The sequence below is a fragment of the Agelaius tricolor genome, unplaced genomic scaffold (assembly GCF_023055355.1).
Source record: "Agelaius tricolor isolate 1412-34295 unplaced genomic scaffold, bAgeTri1.0.p SCAF_8, whole genome shotgun sequence".
In the NCBI taxonomy this organism is placed as follows: Eukaryota; Metazoa; Chordata; class Aves; order Passeriformes; family Icteridae; genus Agelaius; species Agelaius tricolor.
The window spans coordinates 13,154,170-13,167,046 of NW_027269268.1; the positions used below are offsets into that span (position 1 = coordinate 13,154,170).

General features: G+C 40.8%; 1 protein-coding gene across 2 annotated transcripts in view; it reads right to left on the bottom strand.

Moving 5' to 3' along the window:
• The window catches only part of UNC5C (unc-5 netrin receptor C), a 251,049-nt gene that overhangs the window by 36,401 nt on the left and 201,771 nt on the right, over positions 1–12,877 (bottom strand). For both annotated transcript variants that reach the window (XM_071431659.1, XM_071431660.1), the window contains exon 7: positions 12,642–12,806. In XM_071431659.1, the coding sequence (XP_071287760.1) occupies positions 12,642–12,806 (165 nt within the window). The remainder of the gene's footprint in view (positions 1–12,641; positions 12,807–12,877) is intronic.

Here is a 12,877-nt window from a genome sequence, read left to right on the forward strand (position 1 = left end):
CTGAGTGGTTTCTCTTTGAAATCATTACAAAATCAATAAGGCCCCTGGGGTCAGAACATTATTTATTTGAAATCTTTGCAAGCACCATATATTGACAAAATCATAACACAATTTACAGCTTTATTTCAGGATGGATAAGGAAGAGATATCACTTCCTTTGTCTTTTCCTTCTGCACTACCCTCAGCCCAGCGTGCTGGAGCCACTTAGCTCAGACATGTGAACCCACTAAGCAACATCTCCCATGTGGCCAATGAGTGAAGTGCTCCAAGTCCCATCCTGCTGGAAAGGTAAATGACAAATCCCAACTAAGCAGGAGAGTCACTGTCTGGGATGGGATTAGAGTCAGTGTAGGAAAGAAGGTACCTCTCCTCCATCACCCTCTCTTAAGTTTTCCTGGAGGGAATTTTACCCCCTCCCCTTTGATCTCACTGCAAGGAGCTCACACAGCTGGGGACTCCCTGCAGGTGAGACAAAACTGGAAAATGCACTCCTGGGGTGTGCCTAATGCACAGGACCACATTACAGGCAGACTAATAATCCCAGCTCCCAGAACTTGGGTGCTCTGTTGTGAGCATCTGTTGTGCTCTACACATATCTTGCTGCCTGGCTGTATTTTTTGTTAATGAAGCCACAGTCTATCCCAACCACAGGCATACCTCCTTCCAAAATTTCCAGGCATTAACTACTGCATAAATTCTACCTTACCTGAAATACCAGAGCAAAACCAGCTGATTTTTGACGATGATGTTTTCTTCTGGGACATCATGGCACAAGCTATACAGCCTGTAAGCTCTGTTTAAAGCTTTACTTCACAGCAAGGATTCCAGCCATACCAGTGTTTTTAGAAATATTATGTTCTTACATTCATTTCCCTGGCTTTGAGGCAAGTTCACCTATGTGTACTCTCAACATGCATATTCAATCTTTTGTTAATAACTGCCTTCTCTTTCTACTGGTGTACTTGAAGTAGTGGCCATGAAAAGTCTGGTGAGTAACTTCTGAGGGCTTGAGTGAGTGCTCAGCAAGCCTGGGCATGAATTTACAGTACCCTTGTTACTCCAAATTACTGCTGAGGCTCATAATTTGGTAAATTTCAGCTATGGCCTTATGCCCAATATTTCCTTTGCCAAGATGTCTCTGGAGAGACCAAGAGGCAGGAAGAAGGAACTTAAAGGCCTAGGGACAAAGTGGAGTTTAGGCTGGATGCATTTCTGGATGATTTTTTGCCTTGTGTTCAAATCTATTGGGAGAGCTGAGGATGTCTCCTTGCATTTCATGTGCCCTACCAGGTTCTCAGGGGAGATGGAATGGAGCAGCCCACATCCCCTGGCTCTGCATCACCCATGGAGCTTGAGCTCACCTGTGCAGAGCTGAAGAGGCTATTCCTCTCTCCTCACATTACATCTGAGGTGCTCAGTTTTGTGTTCAAGGCTGTGCATCACTCCTGCCACATCTGAAGGGATCCAGCATCTGCCACTCAACAGGCACAAAGTATGGCAGCACCTGGATTAGGTGTGATGTTACTGAGAGCATTCTTTCCTCACAGGAAAATGAAAATCCAGGTTCAAGCTTTTACAGCAAAGTAAACAAGCACAATCCTCAAATATTCAAACAGAAATTTGCCTCATTGCAACCTCTCCACAGACCCTGCAAGTCACAAATACATATTTGTGGCTTAAAAAGGTTCACAGATTCTCTTACTGCTAACTACAGACAGCATTCCTGCAGCCACGTAACAGTGATGCCAATTTCCTCCACAGAAATGTTTTGTGCACACGATTATTTATCTATTGAAACAGGAAGAAGAGGCAAGGATACTACAGGATGCTTCTGCCATTTGGGCAGGATGTTTTACAACAAAATTAGCTTTAAGCACACCTCCAAAAAACACTCCAAAAGGGAGTAGGCATTGCAAGGGCAAGGAGAAGTCCTGCAGCCCTGCACTGATGGGCAGGAGGCAGGCTCAGTGCCACAATCCCAGCACAAGAGAATGGGGTTTTCTACATGAAGCTGGCTGTCACACTGGTCCCTCTGACTATGCCTTCAAACAATGAAAAAAGGACATTTTCATCAGATAATGACACAAGCCTGCTGGGATTAGTAACTGAAATAATGAAGAATGTCTTCCCTCCCCTCTTCAAAATAATTGCAGTGAAGAGAGATCTTTTCCATGTTTTTTTTTTTCTTCCTCCTTGTATTAACAGCACTGCTTGGCAAATACCTAAGGGACTTCTACCAGGGTGATGAACATTTTTAATGAGTGTGAATTTAGAAAGGTTCTGGAGGGTTTGACTCTAGGAAGGCTGCTGACTCATACCTAGAACAGCTGGTTTCACATTGAGCTACTTTGAGAAAAGTAATTTAAGCTGCTTCCTACAGCTTGTTGGGAAATACATATTTTCAAGAGCGCTTCTGCTATTTTGTTGTGTAGCTTACTGTTGAATGAGTAAAATAGCAATAATCATACTTTATGCTTGCATAGTGCCTGCTGTTTAAGGCTTTCAAAGGCTTACCAAAATTTGTTTCCCTCATTCTACAAGTACCTCACCCTACATCAAACCTGAAAAATCAGTGGGAGGCTCAGGTTAACACACAGAAATTGAACCACAGTAATTGCAGAGTAAAGGCATTCAGTAAAAAGCTTTTAGTTAAGTTAAATTTCTCTTTGTATTCTACTTTACAGTCCAATTTACGTTTGTAAATATATTTTTTTGTGCCTAAGGAAGTGTTTCTATCAAGTGTCAAAGCTGGGGGTTTTTTAACTAAATTAATTACACTGGCACAAATCCTTCATACAAATGCAGATGTACCATTAAAAAGGTGCTTTAAGTAGACATGCTAGAAAGTATGAGAAAAGCAATTTAATCACCTTTATAATGATGCAACACACTGGGAAAAGCAAAGAAGGGCATATGTCAGATTGTACTTGAAAAATTAACCAAGCCAACGTTGACATATAGAAAAGACTACAGCAGGCTTTTTATCAATTTGCTTTAACTTAATTTAAGCATCAGTCACACTTGGCACTGATTTGGGAAATTGTGACCATTTAACTGAATAGATTGTGAAGCTCATTTAATTAGTTTGGTGCAGTTTGTGAAGGCAGATGATCCCCAAACACTGGAAGTCTAGCCTGAGCACTCTGGTCCCACATGCCTTGTTCTGACCTTCTGGAATCACATTTGTGCCGGAGGCCCTGGGAGACAGAGATGCTGCTCTGTGTCACTGAACAGCCCTCAGCATATCTGCATGTGACTGTCACCAAAGAATCACCAAAATGACTGTTCTAAGCTCTTCTTCTTCCACTGGGAAATAATCAACTCCTCAGCATATTCATGGGCATTTATACACATATGGTGCTCAGCCTGGGAACTCAGGATCATGACCATGGGCATTCTGAAATCCTGTGTTTGATTTTGCCTAGAAAGCCATGGGAATATACTGCCTTGGCCTGTGAACTGGAATATTTTAAAGAGAATTTTTATCCCTGTGTTATAAAACTCTAGGTCATGGCTTCATGCAGAGAAAACATTGTAACTGGCTCCCCTTTTTGGTCCATAATTGGTTTTGCTAGCTTTCTAGTCGCTGAATTTGTATTAATGAATATCAATTTTAGAGTGAACTGATCAGATTATGAAAATATTTTACTCTGCTGCTTGCAGAAATCAAAATATTTAAGTAAGAGAGAAAGAAAAGACAGTTTTCCATTTGTATTTTTCCTGCCTATTTTCCCTCTTTCTGGCAACTATATAGGTAAAACAGGTGAAGCAGTTCAAGATTGTATTTCTGGACACTTATTTACTAGAGCAGTTTGGGTCATACTTATGAAAATATTTACAATTACCCTACAAAGAAATATGGTTTTATAGCATTAGCAGCTGAGGTCACAGTTAATGACACATAGTTTGAGACTGTATTGAGATCAGTGAGAAATGGAGACCTGGACTTTCCTTTAATAAGGTGAAGATTGCATAAAGCACACCATAACTGCTAGTTTATTTAATGCATCATACTTTAATCTGGCACCACTTGCTTCTAATCTATAAACTCTCTTTACTCTCTCTGTAGCAGTTTCAAAAACAGCTGAGCTCAAGTAATTCCATGGTCCCTCTGAAAGCCTGGCCACATGATGTGCCTCAAGGACATCCCTTTGCCAAGAACTCAACAGGTTGAGCATAACAAATTGTAGCAGCACTTTTCCCCCTTTTTGCTCCATCAATGCCCTCAAATCACCTCTGAGAAAACAAGATGCCATGCATTCAACTGCTGCCTTCCTTTCTCAGTAAACAGAGAAACATTCTTACATGCAGATGCTAAACATTTGAAGGAAATAGCTCTTGGATGATTTGAAGTAGATGTGTGGTGTATACTGAGTCTACTGAAACAACTCAGTAAATCTTTTTTTTGCTGTGATACATCACATCAGATGAATTCCAGTATCTGATAACTCAAAGCCAGCATGCTGGTTACTATTTTTCATACCAGACCCAAAATACATGCACCAAATTGCTTCTGTTCTTAATTCCCAAGATGAGGTCTTTCAGCATTAAGTCATATTACCCTCCTCATTGGGCCAGCTGCAGTAGCTCAGAATATAATTTTAAATCTTTGGGTTTTGCTGGAATTTTCTATAATGAGTCTCAGTCTCAGAAATTATACTGGAAAGTTTGAATAAAATTGGTTTAAGAACCCTAGTAACTTTTTCTCTTGCTGTTAATTTCTACTTCAATGGATCTTAATGAGTAAAAAAATCCACAACTCACCCCACGTATATATATTGCTGTTTCCAAATTCCAAGTTCTAGAAATTCAGCCAGTCTCCCTTTCCCTGTAAAATGCCATTCTCAATTCCATGTCGGCCTAATTTCAGGTTTCTTTGCACTCATGGGAAGAGACATTCATCAATTCTATATTCTGAATTCCATTATACAGAGAGGGTTTTGAGACAAGGAAGAAAAGGTTATATGTCCCTGCAGTGTTTGCAGCACTGTGGCTGTGACCTTGCATTACCAGTCCTGTTTCCTTCTGCCTTGCCTCACTCACCATCATTCCTACAGCTATCACCAGCTTGCTTGAGTTTCTTCAGTACTTTTAAAGGAAATTCTAGATGATCAGTACAGTGTGCAAAGGCTCAAAGCTTTCAGAGAAGACTTTCAAAATATTAATTCAGATACATTGCAATGCTTTTGGCCTCCATCTAAGTCCATCTAGGTTTCCATCTATGATGGCCAGTCACATATTCCCAGCTTGCAAGAAAGAGTTTAGGAGATTTAATTTGACACTCAGGAGTTTTAAATTGCTTTGTGCAAGTTCCATTGACCAGAGGCTGCATGTTTCCAGCATTTTCTTTTCTACAAGGGGCAGAGTTAAGGGTACAAGAGTAATCTTAGAGTAAACCCCATATTCTGACTGTTTAGTGTCAAGGCTTCATGTTCACTTAGCATGTTGCTAATGAGATTGGAAAAGTATTAAAAATAAAATTTGAACTCTACTTGCTGTTAATTGTTTCTCTCCATTGCTGTTTCCCAGGAAATGTATCACAAGAACAAGAAGATGTGATATGCTATACCTTACTTGGGGTGGTTAAAAATCAGAAAAAAATAGAAAAAAAATCAGAAAAATTTTTCTACTTGATTTGAAAGCAGGCATTCAGGGAAGAATTACAGGGCAGAGTAGCTTGATGAGGAAAATTGGAAAAAACACAAAAAAACCAAACCAACAACAGAGTCTCTGGCACAGCAAAAATCTTTCAGACAGAAAGATTTCCCTTAGACAGAAAGATTTTCCTTCCCTACATTTTCTATTCTAAAGAAAGACCTTGATGTCTGTAGTAATGATGCTGAAGGTCAGATATGATATCAGGAATCCCAGAGATAATGCACAGCAATTTATTTTCCTTCTGAAGGACTGATTATTGGCATATTCAGGGTGGGCTAATAAACAGGGAGCTTGAGGTTTTGTGATTGATTATTTACTTGGGTATTATCTCCAATCTTTCCTGAGTGGGTGAGTTCAATGGGGACACTCTCTTGTTCTCTCCTTGAACAGGAGTTCATGATATTCTACAATTAAGTCGGCAATTATGTTTTCATTTTAATTAGATCCTGACTTTTTTTTAACATTGATAGAAAGGTCTTGCCTGAATTTAAACATGCATGACATCTATATGTGAATAAGAGAAGATGGAAGAGAAGGATAACTTGTGGCTAAAATCTGATGTGGATTAGAATATCCAAGTTTGACATTACACAGTCGTCTGCAGTTGAGGACTTTGACCTTTTAGTTAAATCTTATGTCAGTCTTTAGTAGGACCTCAGCACTGGGTTTGTTATGCATGTTTGACAGCAAAAGTAAACACATGCCTAGCACTGGAATTCACAAATACACACCTACACTTGATGTGTATTTGTGAATTCCACTCCTGGATTGACTGAACGCTAGAGAGACTTCCCAGGGTTCACTTTGCTGTAGTGGGACAAGAGTGCTGAAATGAGAACAAGGGTCACCACTGGAGAGAGGATACATGGCAAACAGCTAGATGAAGGAAGGGACAAGTGGAAGAGGATCTAGGAGAGGGGATCAAAACTGTTAAGAATGCTGGACAAAAAGGGTCATGGAAAGCATGCATTATCCACACGGAACAGGTATAAAAATCTTTGGCAGATTTATATGCTCACACATAAGGTAACTTGTATTCCCCAGCCTACAACCTCAGAAAGTCCACAGGCTCCAGAATCAGCTGATCAGCTCAATGTTTGTTTCCCACATTCTAGAAACTTCCTTCCCCAACATGAGTTTTCATCTAAGCATGCTGCCAATAATTTTGTTAGTCCAGATTTAGAAATAGAGAACACTGAGTTTTACTTCTAATTGTTTCACTTACTCCTTGATGAGCCTTCAGGTGCTCATGTAACTTTGCCTTGCCTGACACCCTGACAGAAAAGCAAAAATCATGAAATATATCCGCCTTTGTATATGACAAGGCTAATATAAATGTACATTATTGTCTCTGTATGGGGTGGTTTTCTTCTACAATTAAATCGATGTATCAGTTAGACTTCATAAGATTTGAATTCTTCTTTCATCTATCTGAGTAACTTTTTGAGCTTTTAATGTGTAGAGGAATAGGGAAGAATAAAAGAAAACCTAAGAGGATAAAGAAGAATGAAAAGTAGAGATGGACAAGGTTGTCTTTTTTCTCCTCTCTGCATAGCTATAATATTTTTTAATTAGTGCAGATTTTTGAAAACAGCCTAGAGATCTTACAGCACTTGCTTTCTTTAAAAATAATGAGGAGGTGGCTCTTTCTGAACTGATTGGGGTTAAGACACATGGATTTCAGTGCCCTGGGTTCTGCCTGTGGCTCTGCATTTCTACTTTTTCCCAATACTTTTATCTGCTTCAAGCAGCTGGTTTTCTAGGCAGGAACTCTCAGTTGCACAGGGCCCATCAGAGCGCGGATGCTTCTCAGCAAGGGATTTTTCATGTCACTACAATAGAGATGAGTCATAACTGAGATGTGTGCATAAACTCCCTTGGCTGCCACACCATTACATAGTAGCTGGGTAGAAAATGGAATAACACATCCCTTTACTAATATCAAAAAACAATATTATGGAAAACTTCCTCTAGGAACAGATGAGATGCCTGCTTCAAATGAATGAACTCCCCCTGCTAGGCCAAAACAGACCAGGTGGCTGTGTCATTATACTGACAGCCTGAATGTATTAGAAGTTCTCTCTTGACCCACATGCTCTTAATAAAAGGTTTTATTTCATTCCTCTGCACACACAGGCTTCTGTTGCAGCCTCCCTCGAGAGACTTCTGCTTACCTTCTGGAGCTTGGAAAACATTCCCCTGCTCTTTGCACACTGATCTGCTCTGGTGGACCTGTGGTCCTCATCAAGCTTCTCTGCCCTGTAATTTTTCCCTGAATGCCTGCTTTCAAATCAAGCCAAAAGGGGAAACGAATTCTGATTCCATCAGAGTTTCTGACATGTTGCATTAACCAAGCAGGACATGTGCAGAATATGGATGTTTTGGAAAGAAAGAGATGCTGGTATCAGGATAACTTTGCTTTCCACTCAGGACCTGTATAAACAGAGACAAGACTGAAAAAGAGAAGCATTTTTGCCATTTAATGCCCAAGCAGGATAAACTGCATCTTTTTCACTTGCTTAGGCACTATCATTGCAAGAGGGAACCTTATGAACTTTACACTGCTTTTCAGAGGAGGATTTCAGAGCACTTAGCAAATACAGATTTGCTATCACCACGTCACATCAATTCACTCTTGACTAGAAGGCAGCCTTTTCTAAGAAGGAATGGCATTACTAGTCTGGTAATAACATCTTCACCATGGTATGGTGTCTTTTCCTCCAGTGGTGCTATTTGCATTTCCAGATAGTTAAGCTGCATGCTTAACTAATTAACAGGCAGGGAAAAGACCAGAGTGACCTGAGACCTAGTCCAGAGTATTGTAGCAACAGGTGAAGATATTTTGAATATTTTCTTCCATTTTTTTAAAATTACAGTAGCACATAGTCTTTTCATGTTCAAGAAACAGAGGGAAATTCCATACTGAATCTGATGACCCTTGGCAATGATTCCCAGGTGGAAATTTCCTTTTGTTCCTAATCAATGATAGATTTTTATTCCATATCATGAGACCATATAAAGTAAGTAATTCTATTTCACAGAGCAACAGTACTATTTGTGTAAATATATATCCCATAGCCCTCAAGCAACAACATGTGCTTCTGTATTATCTTGCTTGTTGCTGTAAGAGAGTTAGCTTTGTGTTTTGAAAAAAAAAAAAAAAAATTAAAGCACAACTTAGCCAGCCTTTTATGAAAAGCCACAGTGGTTGACTAAAGCCAAAAGTGAGCAGAAAAAGGGGCACTGGTTCTCTCCCTCTGACTGAGCTAGTGCCAACCCTGCACATCCCAGGTAAGATTTCAGAAAAGCCTACAAGACCAGCAGGCACCAAGCTCATGCCTGTGGACCTGCTGTACTTATTCATTCAGGACAGGGACAATACAGATCTGAACACTGTCACTTCAGATCCTCAACAGAAAGGATATATCTGACCTGCTGTGAGCGTGACAGCTGCATGTCACAACTCAGGTAAAAAGCCTTCAACATAACCATGAAGCACAGCTAACTCTCCTCATAGCTTGTGTCCCTCTTCTTGACTATCAGCAGAATTTTACACATAATGCAAAGCAAAAGCAGCGTTTTGTACCACACAAGTGATCTTGCACTTGTTCCAGAGTGAGTCCAGCAAAACACTTCTCCTGGTACATTGCTTTAAAAATGTTTGTGACCTAGTGAAGGCAACTACTTGTACTGAAGTTTGAGGCAGCAGGAGAGTGCTTTGCTTTCTCATTCCCTGCACAAAACACCCACCAAAGTCATTAGGTGATACAAGTGAAGGGCTAATTGCAGTGCTTCAGTTTACAGCAATCCCCTGTGAGATGCAGTGCGTGCCTCTAAAAGTGTTGTTCCTTGCACTGAAGTATTTACCACGGTACTCACACATCAAGTGGGAAATAATGCAACTATGGAGGCAATAATGCAACTAGTGTGGGTGGTAACCAGCCAATTCTTCTCACACCTACAGCAGATTTTGTTCCAGAAAATCTTATTAATGCTATTATGGGAATTTTGAAATTGTTATAATGGGAACTGCTAGACAATATTGTGTACTTGAAAACTTAAAATAGCAATGACTGTCCTAAATTTTCACTACATCTGCTTTTCCTCTTCAATTCAGCCTGCTGGCTCTCTGTGGGCTCTCTAGTTTAATGGCTGTTCATCCCTTCATGTTAACAGAAAAACACAAACTACTGGATACGGGAGAGGATGTGTGTACCAGCAAGATGATTAGTCTGAATAAATGCAACAGCAGAGTTGCATGAGAAATGCCACAGTCAGTGGTAAGCACAAACTACAGCTTTGGGTGTAAAATACTGTAATTACAAGGGATGGAGAAAGCTCCACTGTTTTTATCCCCACAGAAATCGATAGTGGTGCAGACTTGTGCTCTTTGCTGGAGCAGGGGCAGTCTGATGAAAGAGCTTATTGATTTATCCAGCTGATGCTCCTGAAGTGAATAATAGACTGGAAGAGAAAGGGCTTGTAAATGAGACTCATTCAATTCAGCATTTTCCAGGATATCTTTTACACGCAGCTATATAGAGATACATATTTACAAGTGAGTTTTTGTCAGAGCAACAGGCTAGAGACTCCTGGCAGAGTGTCTGCCTACTAATTCTTTGACCTCACTACACCCATGGTGTCAACCTTCAGGCTCTCACTAAAGACTGGCAGTAAGGAAGCAGCACCAGGGCACCAAGAAACAGGATTTGACTGTGGTGCAGGTAAGCAGCTGGCCAACAGATCTCCTAGGGGGCTGTGGCCACAGAGAAAAGGTGGCTGAAGCTTCCTCCACACCACATGTGCCACTGGAAAAGACTGTTGTGAATCTACAGGTGACCAGGCTAAGAGAATTGTCAGTTCCAGGTCAGACCCCCAAAGCCTCAAATAATGTGGAAAGAGGCATGTTGTTATAGGAATTAAAGGAATGCTTTGTGTCTTCCTGGCTCAGCAGGCAGATTTTCTAAGAATCTAAATCCACACAAGCAAAAATGTAAGTGTTCAGATTGATTTTGCATAAACTGACAAAGATAAATAAATAAAAAGAGAGGGAAGGAGAGAGAAAGAGAAAGCAGCAGGCACACTGCCACAAAGTACAGCAAATCAATCTTCTCAGCAGTGATGGATCAGGGAGCAGGACTGGAAGTTTTACAGGTATATGAAACCCTGAGAGTATAAAGACACCATTAAAACAGTGCCATTAAATTCCAGCACTGAAGGATTATCATGGTCCCTGGAGCTAAGCAGGTCATTATGTGACTGCATATTTTTCATTACCATTTTTTATATACATATATATGAAGCAGAATAGGATTCACAACAGTTTCACCCTCTCTCCTGCTGAAGACCTCTGCTTTATACTCAGCATCCACTTTCACAAATAAAATGCAATACACCATCAACAGATAAATGAGATCCCTACAGGGCTTTTATTCTGCTGTACTATTATATCTACTTTTCCACAAGATTTCTGCTTAAATGGCTCTCTTTATGCACATACACAAAAATGACATACACCTGTCTAAATATAATCTGATAGTGAAGAGCTCTTCTGTGTGGGGAATGCATCTTTTCCTCCTAATTTGCCATAATGACTTATTAACACTGCTGGAACTAGGGCTGCATTAGCTTCCCTACAATAAAAGTCACCAAGGTGTTGTATAGTAACATGTAGCTGGATTTTTTTCCTTATCCTTAGAAATGAAAAGGAGAGGAGTTCTGAATGTTACCTTCCCAATTTCACCATAAAAGCAAGTGTTTTGAGGGATTACATCTTTATAGACCACTGACATTGACTAATAGCTTTTAACATGATGGAAATGCTTGTGTGAGCCACATGGAGGGAGATGTTTGTAAATCTGGGAAACCTCAAAGTAAATGGTCATGCTGTGCCATAGGGTAGCTCAGAGATCACTACCAACATAGGAGCTGTCCTATATAGCACTTATTCAAAGAGCAGACCAATTTATTAGCTGGTAGTGTCATTTTCTGTCATCATGAATATTTCAGTCAAAAGTAACCTGCCTCAAAGAATAAGAATTCTTTACTCCTTTTTTTATGATAGAACTCAATGCCAATTTTAGAACAAAAATGCCAAAAGCATTTTATGATCTGGACACAGAGGTACTGGATGGGCACAGCCACAACTCTTTGGACAACAGAGAGCTGAAGCTTGACAGAGAAGTACTGCAGAGAGGTGGGATGAAGGAATAGGAAAGAGCTGTATGTGAGGATTCTGGCTCACTAATGAAACGTGAAAGGGAGTTTTGATGCACCAGCAGAGCAGAGAAGACCTCATTTTTGAGAAGGGACAAAATGTAGAGCTGAATAATTGCTCATCAGTGTATGTCAGAATTACACTTAAAAACCTGCTTTTCTTTGCTTCTCTCTCCATTAGTCAGAAAGGCAGGACCACTGCTTGAATAGGCACAGGTGGAATAGACTTCAGTGCTAAAGCTGATCTTCAGGAGGCTGCAGCATGCTGGCAACCAGATAGGAAGTTTGCATCAGCACTGCATTGATGAAGTACCTCCTTCTACCACAGGTTACCCGAAATTGAAAAAGGAGTGTAATTATTATAAATAGAAACACATGCACTCACCATTCCTGACAGTAAGAAGCCAGAAGCTGATCTGCTTGGCCAAGTTTACTCATTTGGAATTGCTGGCTTTGCTCTAAATGCTCTATTTTTCCATTTGCAGTGCTGTAAGAGCCACTGCCAAGCTTCTCTGGACAGATGCTGAGCCAATATAGAGAGGAGGGCTCTTTTGTGGGGAGGGCAGACAGTAAAAGGCTCTGTTATGACTTTCTAATTCTTCACTGTTCCATATTCTAGGCAAGAGGAGTGGGGTGTCCAGGCTGGTTGAGAACTGGTCCCTAACTCATTTCTCCTACAATGGTTTGTGAGTTTAGGTCACTGATGCTGATCTGCAGTTATTTCATGGTTTGCCACATACATCCCAGATCCTGGAGAGAGCACTTACCCTGCATGCAGAGCCCATCCGTGCAGTTCTTGGACTGCAGCACCAGCCCCTCGCAGTCCTTGCCCCCATTCTTGGGAGCTGGGGCCGTGCACTCTCTGCGGCGCCAGTGGGTGCACTCCGTGCCACACGTGGACCACTTGCTCCAGGATGTCCACTTGCCATCCACTGAGACAAGGAGAGGACACAACTTGTTAGGGGACACAACAGTGAGACCAAGATAGAGCAATGCACGTGTC